General features: G+C 39.1%; 1 protein-coding gene across 4 annotated transcripts in view; it reads left to right on the top strand.

Annotated features, from left to right (window-relative positions):
- Nucleotides 1-11,182: 11,182 nt before the first annotated feature.
- The window catches only part of klhdc3 (kelch domain containing 3), a 23,012-nt gene continuing 20,813 nt past the window's right edge, over nucleotides 11,183-13,381 (top strand). For 2 of the 4 annotated variants that reach the window (XM_013913219.1, XM_013913221.1), the window contains exons 1-2: nucleotides 11,183-11,400; nucleotides 12,910-13,168. In XM_013913219.1, the coding sequence (XP_013768673.1) occupies nucleotides 13,015-13,168 (154 nt within the window). In that variant the 5' untranslated portion in view covers nucleotides 11,183-11,400; nucleotides 12,910-13,014. The remainder of the gene's footprint in view (nucleotides 11,401-12,909; nucleotides 13,169-13,381) is intronic. The other 2 variants (XM_005742415.2, XM_013913220.1) reach the window with 2 other exon arrangements.

The raw sequence follows: 13,381 nt of genomic DNA, 5'->3' as shown, positions 1-13,381 counted from the left end.
TTCAATTTAAGACTATTTTATATACAATTTAAGACTATTTTATTTCATCATGCTCACAGCTGTCTAAAGTCAAATGATTTACTCCAGTCAGGCCTCAGTCACACAGACATAGAGACAGTCAGGGGGATCAGGCAACCACTGGTCGCTAGGGAAAAAAATGTGTGTTTCGTGACGAGCTGGTGAGTGGTTGCTGCTGGTTATTGGTTACTGCAAGGTGACGTCAGTCACAAAGAGGGTGCTGTACCACAAACCTCTGGTGATTGCTTTGGTCACTTGTAGTCTGCTGCAGTGGCCCGTAGTTTGCATTGAACTCGCCTGCAAACACTCATCATTTGCTCTCTAAGCTGTAGCGAAATTTGAAAAAGCGCAGAACAAACTGGCAACGGAGAACGTTTGCCTTCAAAGTAAAAGCTGCACCTTTTGTGAACAACTAAGAGTGCGAGGGGGGCTGCTCAGGTTTCTATAGTGTGATCCAGGCAAACAATTAGCATTAAAATGTACATGTTTTATATTTTATGAGTGAGATCATTTCACTAGAGATTCCTTAAAAATTCTTTCTTTTGACCTTTAAAATTTTTTGTCTATCTTTTGCCTCTTTTCCACATAGACTATAAACATTTATAAAGGACGGAGAGTTGTTTGCTCAGAGAGTTGCCATCTGATTAGATTTGAACCAGGTGTCCCACCTCTGCCAACCGAGTCAGATTAGGCTACTGTAACACCTTCCTTATGTTGTTTACCCTGGAAGTGCTCCCTCGCTCACCACAGCCTGCATTCGCGTCTTGTGTGTAACATTTAAGCGCTCTCACCGCATCCATTACAAATATTTTATATGTCAGCCTTGATGTGATTGCCCTCTCTATGTCTTTGTGCACACCTTTGAGGATGGATATTAAAAGACAAGCTGGTTCTGGCCTGATGGCTGATATCATTGCCTCCCAAGACGATAATAAAAACCTGATGTTTTCTCACCACAGGCCCTGGTTAGTGATTGCCCTTGTTAGATATCTTCCATTTAGTTAGAGTCAGTAAATACAACTCAGAGGACTTGTTCAAGGGGTGATGTCACCGAGTCTGTCCGCATGAAAGGAGGTTGATAGCTGCGGCGGAGGAGAGAATATACATGTGGGCAAGAGGGGGGGTCTGTACTTTTCCACTTGGTGTATGTCATCACAAAGGCATGGTTGGCCTCCTGGTCAAGTTTCAGTGCAGATAAGACTGAGTTTTTGCTCTAAATCCAAAAAAAGATTAGGTTTTAGAAATTGTTGCTATGAAAGGAATAGAAAAATTAGGTGCTATGTCAGCCCTGCTTGGCCAAAACTGGACTTAAGATTACATAAAAAGTAACCTTTAGAGAAGCCCAATTTTAATCAAAAGCCACATGTTAAGTGATCAGAACCACCAAAGTTTTAGTTATGTCTAAACTGTGATGATAGTGTTTGTAAAGTTTTAAACCAACACAGTCATGTTTAAACCGGTTCACTTTTTTGTTTAAATGGAATTAAAACAACAGACTACAAAGAGGGTGGTTTGTCTGAATGACAGTGAAATAAAATCAAAATGGCAGGGAGACAGTTCCAGTGAAACGGTGAACTCCTACTTCTGCTAATGCTTATCACTGTCAATTCATTTGTACTTCACACACAGCTTTGAAGCTACATCTCGTCAGTGACCTGGCTCGTCTCAGTTGGGTCGCCTGCGGGATTTTTGTACATCATCTGCTGAGTGAAAGTGAAATGATTTGTGCTTCAAAGGAACAATGCAGCATCTGCAGTTTATGGACAGTGCGTAATATAAACACATTATAGAAGACACATTTTCAGCGTTTACTACATGGCGCCCACATGGGATTTACCCACCCCAGATCTCTTGGAGTGGGTTGCAATGTGGTTTTTAATTTCAATTAAGTCTTCTTGAAAACATAAAAGCTGCAGGCTGGAAAGTCAAAAGCTGAAGTTCCAAACCCTTTAGTCATCGATTTAATAATGAAATGATTGTGAAAACCACCTGAGGCAATATCTGACCTGGTGAGACTGCATGCTTATCATCTGACGCTCCCACACACCTGTGGTACTTCATGCCAGGAGTCCTGTTTCTCACTTTTTTGAACATGTCCACGCTTATCACAGATATAAAAAGGTTAAGCAAATTAAAGTGTTGGATGACATCGCTTGCAATAAAGTGCCAAGTTTGTCACAGTATAAGGAGGCGCAAGCAAAACAATGAAACTTAACTGTCTGCCATGATGCATATCGGGAGCATTTTAAGCTGAAGCAGCAATCTTCCATGCACATATGTAACCTGTCATATTTATAATATTTAAACACCAGCTTTGGTGGCACTGTAGTATTGAGTGAAAAAAATATGTTGATGTCTGTTAGTAAGTGCAGTTTGTAAAACTATACAGGCAGGAGTCAGACCTGGTTTTAAAATAAGAGAGTCTCCTAACATCCTAGCATAACAATTGAGCATGACATTAGAAAAATACATCAGACAAAGGAGCTGGGGATGTTTTATAGCTGGGGAGGTTTGTAGTTAAGTTTGTTCCCAACAAAAAGCTTTGTCCACCTAATCAATCAAACGATTTGAAAGGAAGTTTTCAGATGATCAGCTGCATCCCATTAGTGTTAGTGTTTAAACTTCTGATTTGTGTTTTAACTCAAAATAGACTTGCATTCATGGACTCATTAGCTGTCACGACATAATGCTCACTGGAAATCTGGCTGGATTAGAACATTTCTGGATATAAATGAAAAGATTGAAGTTTTACCCAACATGCCTCTGTGATGGCCGATCCATCTCCCTGGTTGTTATTAGTAAAGTCAAAGGGAAAACAGGTTTGTACCTGTTAGTATTATTAGAGTTAGCATGCTAGCATGCACGTGTTAGCTTATAGCAATGTAATTTTAGCCTTTGAATCAAATCTAATAATCTACGAAGATCATCTGAACATTTCCATGTTTTAGTGTAAGTGTAGGGTTCAATAACCTTTACTGTCAATTATAATAATAGTTACACATCTTATTAAATACAAATTAGCCCTTTAACATAACTAATACAAAATAATTAAGGTATACATGCAAATAATTCAAATCTTTGACTAGTCTGAAGTGGCCTATTAACAATGATTGTATGACACTTTCACATTGCATTTTCAGTACAATATCACTATGACTTCATTGTATTTATAAAATTAGAGAATTGAAACAATGATTTGTTTAGCCTATTTTTTTTTTTTAAATCTTTATTACCAACAAATTTGAACAATTAAATTTTCCTATCTGTTCAGGAAAATTAACCAAATTAACAGTAGGCAGCTTTGATAATAAATTTTGTATTTATTTATTTATTTAATTATTTATTTGATTAGCATTCAAATATCTCAGTGAATACAGAATAAAGATCTACCACAAAGCAAGAAAGCACAAGACAAGGCTAATTAAAAGGTATTGGCTGAAGCACATGCTTATTATGCCAACCCTTTTAACAAAAGATCTTTAGCATGCAGAAATGCATTATCTGTGCCATTTTATATTAAACAAAATCATAAAATTTCAGGGTATTCAAATTAATAAACAAAATGTTAGTTGGCTCTATATAGTTTGATTGATTTATACTTCTTATAGCTCTTTTTTGTAACAATAAGTCATATATGGAAGCAACAGAGAGCAATAAATACAATACAAAGCTGCCTAATAGCTTTAAAAATAGTAAAAGTTAAAATAAGAAATAAGAAAAAGGTAGTGCTACTTTCTAGTGACACTGCTAATATGAGATATTGCTAGTGCTGTTGTTCATGGGTATTGCCACCTGATGCAAAGTGTAGCTAATTCGCTTCAGTAAATCTTGCTACTTCCCAGGGTGAAAGTATTACTATTCAGTACCCGCAATAGCTACAGTACAGTATTGCTACTGCAGGGAACCTAACAAGCAGTGACTGCACTTTAATCCAGGACTTTGAGGGAACGTAAACATAGTAGTTAACAGGCTTATGTGAGAAGAAGAAGCTGGCTATTTAGAGAACTGTGGTTATATTGATAACATTAAGCTCCAATGAAAATTTTAGCTGAAAAAATATTAACAATTTTTAAATGTAAATAGAGAATAAAAAGCAATGATAAATATGAATATGTAAAAAACCCCCACTACTGTTAATTTCCATATTTATATTCACATAGTCTTTTTTAATCAAAGCCACAGACGCTGGGTAAATGGCAGCACCGTGTCCCAGCAGTTCTCACTGTTTCCTCATAGCAAGGACTGTTTTGTGTGGAATTTGCAGTCTGCTTGTGCCTGTGCACAAAAACATGCTAGGTTAATGTTGCCTATATCAACCTGGACAAGCTTGCAAAGAGGATTTTTAATCTCAGTGGTTTCACTTCCTGTTTAAATTTAAAAAATAATAATAAGGAACCTCGTGTGGCTGCAGGGCTGCAGGTTCAAGACTCCCCCAGGACAAGAAGATGGACACACTGTATCAGACAGACTGCACCTTCAGGTAGCAGTCATACTGAAAGCTGGGATCAGGTCCCATTATGTGACATCATCAGTTGACTAGGCATCTGTGCTCCAACAGCAGGAAGCAATTTTCCCATATCAAAGGTTGAATAACAGGAAAAAAGCTTTAGCTTATTTTTGCCCTCTCCAAAAGTATCAATCACCTTGAGAGGGACGCTTAACATCTGACCCCTGATGTCATTTCAGTGCCAAGCTGGGTGCCTTTAAGCTTTTATTTTGAAGCTCAGTTGACTTGGCGGTGTGATTTATTAATCAAATGCAAGAACTTTAATCATGTGATGCAGCTTGCTTAGAGTATACCGACAACATGTGTACTTGACATCTGAATAGGCAACTGTTGCTAAGTGGACAGGTTTGTTAAAGTCTGTCAGCACAGAGGGAGTAAATAAGAAGACATCAGCCTTTATACTGACATTTTGGAATAAATGTTTATACATACAATCATTCAGTGGATCTGTAATCATCATGCACATTAAAAAAAAGTAAAACAGCAGAAAAAAAGTCAATTTAATCCAAGTGTTTTAGGAAAACTGTGAAATATAGACAGGGAAAAGAAGATATTGAATTATCCTATGAATCCCTGTTGCAGATTAGTTTAATGCTTCAGTAAGGGTAATTATTTTTGTCAGTTTTTTTATTGGATCCATACATCAATAAACACACAGACAACTTGGAAAATGTCTCATTTGTTTTTTAATCTTCTTGAAAACTAGTTAGGGCAACACTCATTCAGTCTTACTTTGAAAACGTCATTACACTTCACCTCAGGAGTCTGGGTTTAACATAGGAAAGCCAAATGTGATCCCCCACTCCTGCTTTGACAAACAAGGTGGCCTTGAGGCCTTCACATAACAAGCTGGACCTACCTCAAAGTTCTGCGTTATTGTTTGCCTCACTCATGTCACCTCCTGTTAGAGGAATGAATGAGCTCATTGCTGACACCAGTCTAAGTTATGCATGACTTGTTGATGATAAAAAATCAACTGACATATGAAAGCGCCGCATTGTGGTATATAAAGCAGAGTGACAAGACATGGGTTGTGGGTTCCCAGATTGTACAGACAATTTACAATACATAAAAGGACAAAAAGGATTTTAACCAACCGTTATAAAATTCTGAAAATTCAGTCACAATTTGTAAGCCACGGCAAAACGTTTGTGTGGACACGATAACATGAGAACCCAGATTATGAGCCTCTTTTGGCATATTTGTTGCATGGATGTCAAGACTCACACATATTTTTATATTATTCTAGGTCACCTGTCCCTTAAAGAAACAGTAAATGACTAAGTTTCAAAAGACCGCAGCGCCAAACTATTTTTAAGCATCAAATGAGGATGATGGGAGGTTCAAGTGTTTAAGTGTCTTCAGATATGGTGTGGGAGAACCACTGGGGCCTGTCACTGACTGACTCAGAGATCCCCAGGACATCCAAGGAAAGTAGCAGTCACTGCCTTATCCAGCCCTTACCCATGGATGATAACAACAAGTGGATTTTAAGCAGGTGCTGTGCAGTCTTCAAAACAACTGTACCAACTGTATGAGAAGAAGAGGGGTGAGGTTAGGGCAAAAATAGAAAGTGAGCCACATAATTGAAGCGGTTCAAGTGAAAATATGCCTTGCAGACAGTTGCCTGTCTCTGCTGTTGCAGTCAATCTGAAAACTCTGTGGAACGATAATTATTTTATCCTACTCCTAAAAGCACAAATAACACAGGACAAAGAACTCAAAAGAAGATAAAACTGCTGTGGAAGAACACGAGAGCGTAAGAAATTACGTGTACTTTCATATCTGCTTTATTTTGTGCAGTTGCATTGAATCCAGGAAAACTTCTGTCTTTAATTGTTGGGATTTTTTTGTTGTTGTTTTTTTTAATTTGGGAAGTGAGAAGACCACAGACAAACTTCTCACTATTCTATCCAACAGCATCACTCAGACCAACCTTGAAAGAGATAAAGAAGCTAGAGAAAACCTTCAGAAAATGTGCAGACTGTGGGCATATGCTGTCAAAGAAAAAAAAGATTACAATCAGCATTCTGTATTAAGCGATCTTCTTCCCATAGAGAGGATCTGAGGTGAAGTACAGAATGGTCAGATCGGTTTGATCCTACTCTACCCCCATCTTGGCTGCTGCCAAAGCATTTTTGCGTTTTTTATGACCAGTGTGGAAATGATAATACGCTATTAAATCACTCATCTGTTTAGGATTTTAAGCTTTGTCCAATAACCCGCCTCCCTGCACCGCCACATGACTTTCCTTATAAAATACAGCTTGTTACTTAATTGGTAATTGGAAACACAGCCTAACTAATAAATGCTGCTACAAAGTACTAATTTTTCTCTTAATTCAGAGCAATTCAAATGAACCATAAGCGAGAAAATTACCTAAGGCGCATACCAATCGTCTTCTTTAGAGACTCACAGAGAGGAGCTCTGTTCATTTAATAACCCCGAAATTAAAGGAAAATGTATGATTCAGTCATCTGGCCACAGAGTTAGATCATGCTCTATGACATCATTCTGGACTGCTCAATACTGCTTACCTAATCGAGCTACGGCGGAAGTCAAATCCGTACGTTAAACATCCGGAGATGCTGCCTGCACTCTGTAGCAAAGCACTGATAGCTTGCGGATGCATAGGATTGGACATTTTGGGACAATGCTTAAACAACACTATGACTGTAAGAATGTTCCTTAACTTAGACCCATGCAGCGAAAACACGTAGTGGAAACTATGAAAGAAGATCAGGAGCAGGTCCGTAATAATGTAAAACATATTAACATTTTCTGGCAAGACCCGTGCACTAATTTAACACAAAAGTGAGGCAGAAAGGAGTAATGTTACAAAAGTATATTAAATTAGTGTTTGTTTTTCAGGTCAACATTATATTAAAAAAAACCTTCTTCCCCCTTTCCTTTTATATAAATTGGTTTATTTTGCATGGAGCTGGTTTTACTGTTCATAATAACAGCACACTTAGAAGTTTTATACCCCATGGTAAAGAAAAAGGTTAACCGAATGAGCTGCTTCTACGCAAAAGCTGTATTTTTCTCGGCCACAAAAAGCATTGCAAAGCTCTTCCATCACCGGGCCTGCCCGAGAATAGCGAACAACAGTTGGGTTTTAGCAGTTGTTGTTGATTTGCGGAGCTATGCTGCAGTTGGGCAACTTCTGTTCCCTATGTCAAAGCAGACACGCACACACACATGTGCTGGCTGTAAAGTTTGTAAAGGACGCCACTAAGCAAATGTGTCAAAGAATGGCTCAGCAGGGCAGATGGGTGACGCAATCTGTGCAAACGCTGACAGGTGGGATGGCAGGCTGGGATTTTTTCTTCTTTTTTTTTAGGCACGGCAGACTGGGTGTAGCTGCAAGAAACACTTTCACTAGGGTGGGCTCTCTGTTCACTTAAAAAAAAAACAGACTACGTCTAGAACACACACAAAAACTAATAGTATTCCTCCGTAGTATACAGGCGTATTGTTTTCCACAATATACAGTATGAAGGTTGACTGTAGAAGTAGAAAAATAAAACAGTTACCTTACATGTGCTGCAGACATGTCATCATTTCAAAAAACAGCCAAGTTGAAATTCCTGGGGCTGCTTCCAGACCATAACATCATCTAGCTGTAAATGTGTAATGTCAGTCAGAGCATAATAAAGAACTGCCGAGTAGACAGCTTTCAGGATCACCAGATCAGACTGTCAGATTTCATTTTAAAGTTTTCAGTTGCATGTAACAGGTCAAGATAAAGGGGAAAAAAACAGTATGAAATATGCTTTAATGTCAGCTGACAAAATTACAGCAGCAACAAAGTTTCAGATATCTCTCTAATCACCTATCAGAGCTCCAAGGGGCAGCCATGACCAGCTGTCTTTGGACAGCCGCAGGCACAATCTCACCATTGTGCGTGACGTGCAGCTGGCGCGGGGCTGGAATGCCTACACACAGTGAATCAGTCAGAGCCCCTCCTGAGTGGACTCGGACCTGGGCAGTGATGCGGTCAGATCTGTAGCAGCTGTAATATGGATCCTCAGTGCCATAATCCTTTTATGAGACTCCTTTCATATCAGTCTGAACATTTGAAACCAAGCTGATCACACTTAACCCACCCCTGTAATTCTATACCTTTGAACATTTAGGCAGGATAATAAAATTGCATAGTGTGTCATAGTCACAGTGTAGACGTGTGAAACAGGCCGTTTTGTGGGTTTCAGTAAAATTCGCTAGTATATATGATAGGCTGAACATACCAAAATAGCAAGTTAATTGCTCACATTTACCCCCGGCCCCATCACCTGGCCCTCAGTTACAGTAGGAATTAAGTCAGCCATGCCCATATGAACCTCAGATGAAAGCTATTTTGTTCTCTAACCCAGGCAAGCTGCCCAGGAGCACATTCTTATTTATCGACAGCATTGACTTGGATGCAGTGCTTGCAAGCTGCAACATGAAGGGCTTTTCTCTATATCAAACATAAATAGATATGCAAGAACTCACCGATTTGACCACATTATTATATTGGGATAAGCTGAGGTTGTTAGCCTTATTTTGTGGTTAAGTACACTGGTTTAGTGCCAGGCAAGCTGGGTTTCAGCCATTGTTTATATGCGACTACTATGCTGACAGTGTAACACTGAGATTTCCTGGGATGCTCCATACAAAATGCTCATGCTCTGCCAGGCCTTATGAATGGCTGTCACACAAACAGTATCAAATTATTATTATCAGATTAAATTTGCTGCCCAAGAGCTTCTCAACCAGACCCAATGAATAAGCTGGTCACAATATACGACCAAATACTGGGGTAGGAACGGTACACTAGGGTATGACAGGGATTCACAGTCTTTTGGGCAGGAGGCTGTGTGATGGGTATCTGTTAACCTTGCAATTCAACAGTGCCATCTACTGCTCTAGTCACGCTACTGTGCATGTCACATAAATACTCACAACAGTATCAAACACAATGGCGTTTCATCACCTTGCTAGTTCATTTTCAGTTGCAGTGTTATATTTGTTTAAAACAGCAATTCCACATCATTTGTATTTATGACACCTAAATTATGAGCTAAGAGCATTTAAACAAAAATCATTCAGAATTTGTAAATTGTTCAATTACAAGGATTTCTAGAAGCCTTTTTATGAAAGGACAGATACTTGCTTAAAAGTTAAAAACAGTCTGTGACATAAATTTACAGTACTTTAGAAAGGTCTTAACACACCTCATTTCTTTATATATTGCTAGGAAAAGGGGAACTAGATGCAGTATTTATTGAAATATGTATAAGCATGCCGGGCTGTGAAAAAGTATTTGACCCATTCCTGGCGTCCTTTTTAAAAAAATAGCACTTACATATTTGTGGCATGATGCGGTGCTTGTTGTGATTAACTTTGTCAGACAGGTTCTATTTAACGATTGCTAATCAGGCCTGGGTGTGGCTAGTGAACCTATTCATTTCAGTTCAGTTTTATTTATATAATAATTGAATCACAACAGCAATCTGTAAGACCTCATAAGACCTTACAATGCTACAACCCCAAGAATCAAACGATCCCCTATGAGCAAGCACTTGGTGACAGTGGGAAGAAAAACCCCCTTTTAACAGGAAGACACCTTCAGCAGAGTCATGTGGTTCAGGGATGGGCAGCTATCTGCCACAACCAGTTGGAGCAGAAGACAGGACAAAGGACACACTGTAGAAGAGCTTTCGGTCTGGCTCTTCTTTTGTCTACCATTTTCAATTCCCTCAAATTTTTAAGGACACACTGCGTTTGTTTCTTAAATTAAGTTATATGTAGCAAACTGCAATGGTTCATCCCTTGAGGCTTCTTGGAAGTAAAATGTAAAGAACTGAGGGTTGTTTAGCATATTAGGAAAGTACTTCTTGATAAAGAGAGATATGAAAATGTTTTTGAACCAAAAATCAAACTTGTTTGGACACAGTAATACAAGCTGCAAAACATAGTGTCAAGAAAGTCTTGATTGTCTTGTTATTAGTATGTTCAAATGTAAGTATGACTTTAAAGGAAGTTTTATCACTTCTGACAGCGAACTTGCCAATAGCAGGTTGAGTTTTGCTCTTCTGTTTTTCTGTTTCTTGTTTAAATTATTCCTCCGGCCTCCCTCTGTTGCACTGGGAGAATGGCCAAGATTTGATTGTTGGACCATCAGACTGAAAAAGACAAACAGTGAGTTATTAGACAATACACATATCCATTGCTGTTAACGGGTATAGTAGATGGATACACATGAAAAAAATCCAGTAAATGTTTTACTGTTCAAATAGGAAGACTGCATTTGCTGAATATATTTTATATTTCCGCATTCATGTAAATTTTTGAATGGAGTGTGTCAAACAGATATCCAACAGATAGTTAATCTTGATGAGAGAGCCTTTAAGCAGTGACTGCAATGAACCCTAAAAAAGAAAAATCAGCTTTCCTGGATGACATTGTGATTGCAATCTTGGCATATTTTCATTTACATGTTAAAAATTTGCATTGTTATAGTAACTGGTCACATTATTATGTGATCACACCACGTGGATGACAAAAACGTTAAGCTTCTGGGTCACCTAACAGGTTAATCCGGCCATTCTGCATAACATCACAGTTACAGCAAGACACTCAACTCTAACTTCTCTCTGTGCTATGCAAAAACGGTGTCGAAAAATGCAGCCGCTGACCTATTTTGCACTTAGCACGGCAGTTAGTAAATCCATCTGTTTTTAAAGCAGAAAGACTCACGTGCGTGTTTTCCCCAAGTATAAAACAGCCGACAGGGGGTGCTCGCGGTAATTTCTCATTCCATCACGCTTGGTAGAGGCTCTCGGGGGATAGCCCTGCCTGGCTGCCTGTCAACCACAACCGGCTCTAAGGTAGAAAAATTGAACATATATGAATGTTATTCTGTTTCACTTGACTAACTCGTAACTTTGCCAAAGCTGGGAGTGAATGTCTTTGTGTTACAAGTTGTCTGTCGTTTGTTTAGAGTTTACGTTAGCTTGCTAACAGCTAAATAGTTAGCTTCGACTGTTTAGCTTTAGCCTAGCCTCTCAAAGCCTAGCACCTTGGCTGTCAAACAGCTGTTTGCAGTAGCACCATATTCGTTACTGTGGTGATGATGTTGAGAGATAAGCGACCGCGGCGGCTAGCCAGTGCGCCTCAAAAGGTTGTTGTTATGCCTGTTAACGTTAGCTAAAGAGCAAAGCTAGCTAGTGTGTGAGGCGTCCACTGGTTGTTATAACTGTTACAGCTCAATGTCACCAGCTTTAGATTAGCTTCATCTGTCAACAGTTTGTGCTTCAGTCAGTCGAGATCTGTGCAGAAGTATGCACCCATTTACAAACGAGTCTTATTTACTTGATAGCCGCTGTGCACTTTGAAGCACCGTTGTTAGTCATCTGATGTCAACAGTGCACTGTTCAATAGGACAGGGGGATAGAAGGTGCTTTCTACTCAGCTCGGCTCTTGCAAAAATGTTCATGTTGTCTAATTGTATAGCAAATTATTCGAGATGAGTATTAAGTATGTATAAAGGAAACTGTGTGCATTTATACTGCTAACTTTGAACAACCTGGGAAAGGTTAAACGGTTTAACTGTATTTGCATGTTGGGGTGTCAATTTACCCATAGTGCACATAGTGCAATCATCGAAAATATTGGCTCCAGTTAAGGTTCACATGCCTGGTGACTAGATTTGTGCTTCTGTTGCTCCTCATAGATATGTGGGCTTAAAATAGGTCTATGTTAAATGGTGCTCTAGGGGTTTTTTATTTTTAACGGTAAACAAAGGTTGGAGGTCAGTGGTAAAGTGTGTCAAAGGGACAGAATAAGCAAGGGGAGAGGCAGAGTTACTTGTGTTTAACAAGTAGTGTTTTATGTCACTTAAATTTCACTGTTCAGAGCTGAAAATGTCGCTTTGGAAATGTTTAATTTCCCATTGAGCTAAGAGCTGCAGGTGTACTTCAGTTTTGTCAATCATTATGGATAAAATAGGCAAATTATGGTTGTATTTGTTTTTAAGAAAAAAACAATAGAATCACTCACAAATATTAAATTGGCAGGATTTCAATACTGTGTATAGATTGAGCAATCTCCTTGAGTAGTGTGGCAGTGTTTTGTGTTCCTATAGTACTGCCTAAAGGAGGCACATGTTTACTCTGACTTTAAACTCATTGTAGTGCAGTGGGTGGGTACAAAGTGAAGAGTGAATAGAAAGGCGTGGTAAGTGTAGGTCTAATCACCTCTTAAAATACCCTGCAAGCATAGATACAGAGGCTTGTACCTGTCAGCAACAGCAGAGCTGACGTTAGCCCAAGGGAACAACAGTTACCCTTTGTTGTCCTTGATTGCCCCCTCACAACTTACCCTGTTGTTCTCTTTAGCAGAGTGCTGCTACTACCCTTGTTGTGGTCACAGGTTTTAATGGCCTTGGTTTGATGGGAGCATCAGAGTGATGGTCTAAGCGCTCACAGTCACAGAAGTGGGGAATGTTGCGCTGGACTGTGCACCTAGAAGGAGGGCCACGGAGAGTCAACCATGCTGCTGTGGCAGTGGGTCACAAGGTGTACTCCTTTGGAGGCTACTGCTCCGGGGAGGACTATGAGACACTTCGTCAGATTGATGTGCACGTCTTCAACACAGGTATGTGGTAAGTGTGTTTGTGTGTGTGTGTGTGTGTGTGTGTGTGTGTGTAGAGATCAATTGTTTCATTTGTAAAAGTGTTTAAGTTAAAAAATAAATAAATTAAAGGATATTCTGGAAAAAGACTATATTGGTGTTTATGTAAAATTGATTCATTCACTTTTTCTTGTATCTTAAATGGGTGGGGAAAAAAATCTATTTGACAGGCAGGAC

Source organism: Pundamilia nyererei, unplaced genomic scaffold (genome assembly GCF_000239375.1).
Source record: "Pundamilia nyererei isolate P.nyererei 1_Seehausen unplaced genomic scaffold, PunNye1.0 scaffold00120, whole genome shotgun sequence".
Taxonomy (NCBI): domain Eukaryota; kingdom Metazoa; phylum Chordata; class Actinopteri; order Cichliformes; family Cichlidae; genus Pundamilia; species Pundamilia nyererei.
Note: the sequence above shows the minus strand (reverse complement) of the source record. Positions and strands in the feature narration are given on the sequence as shown.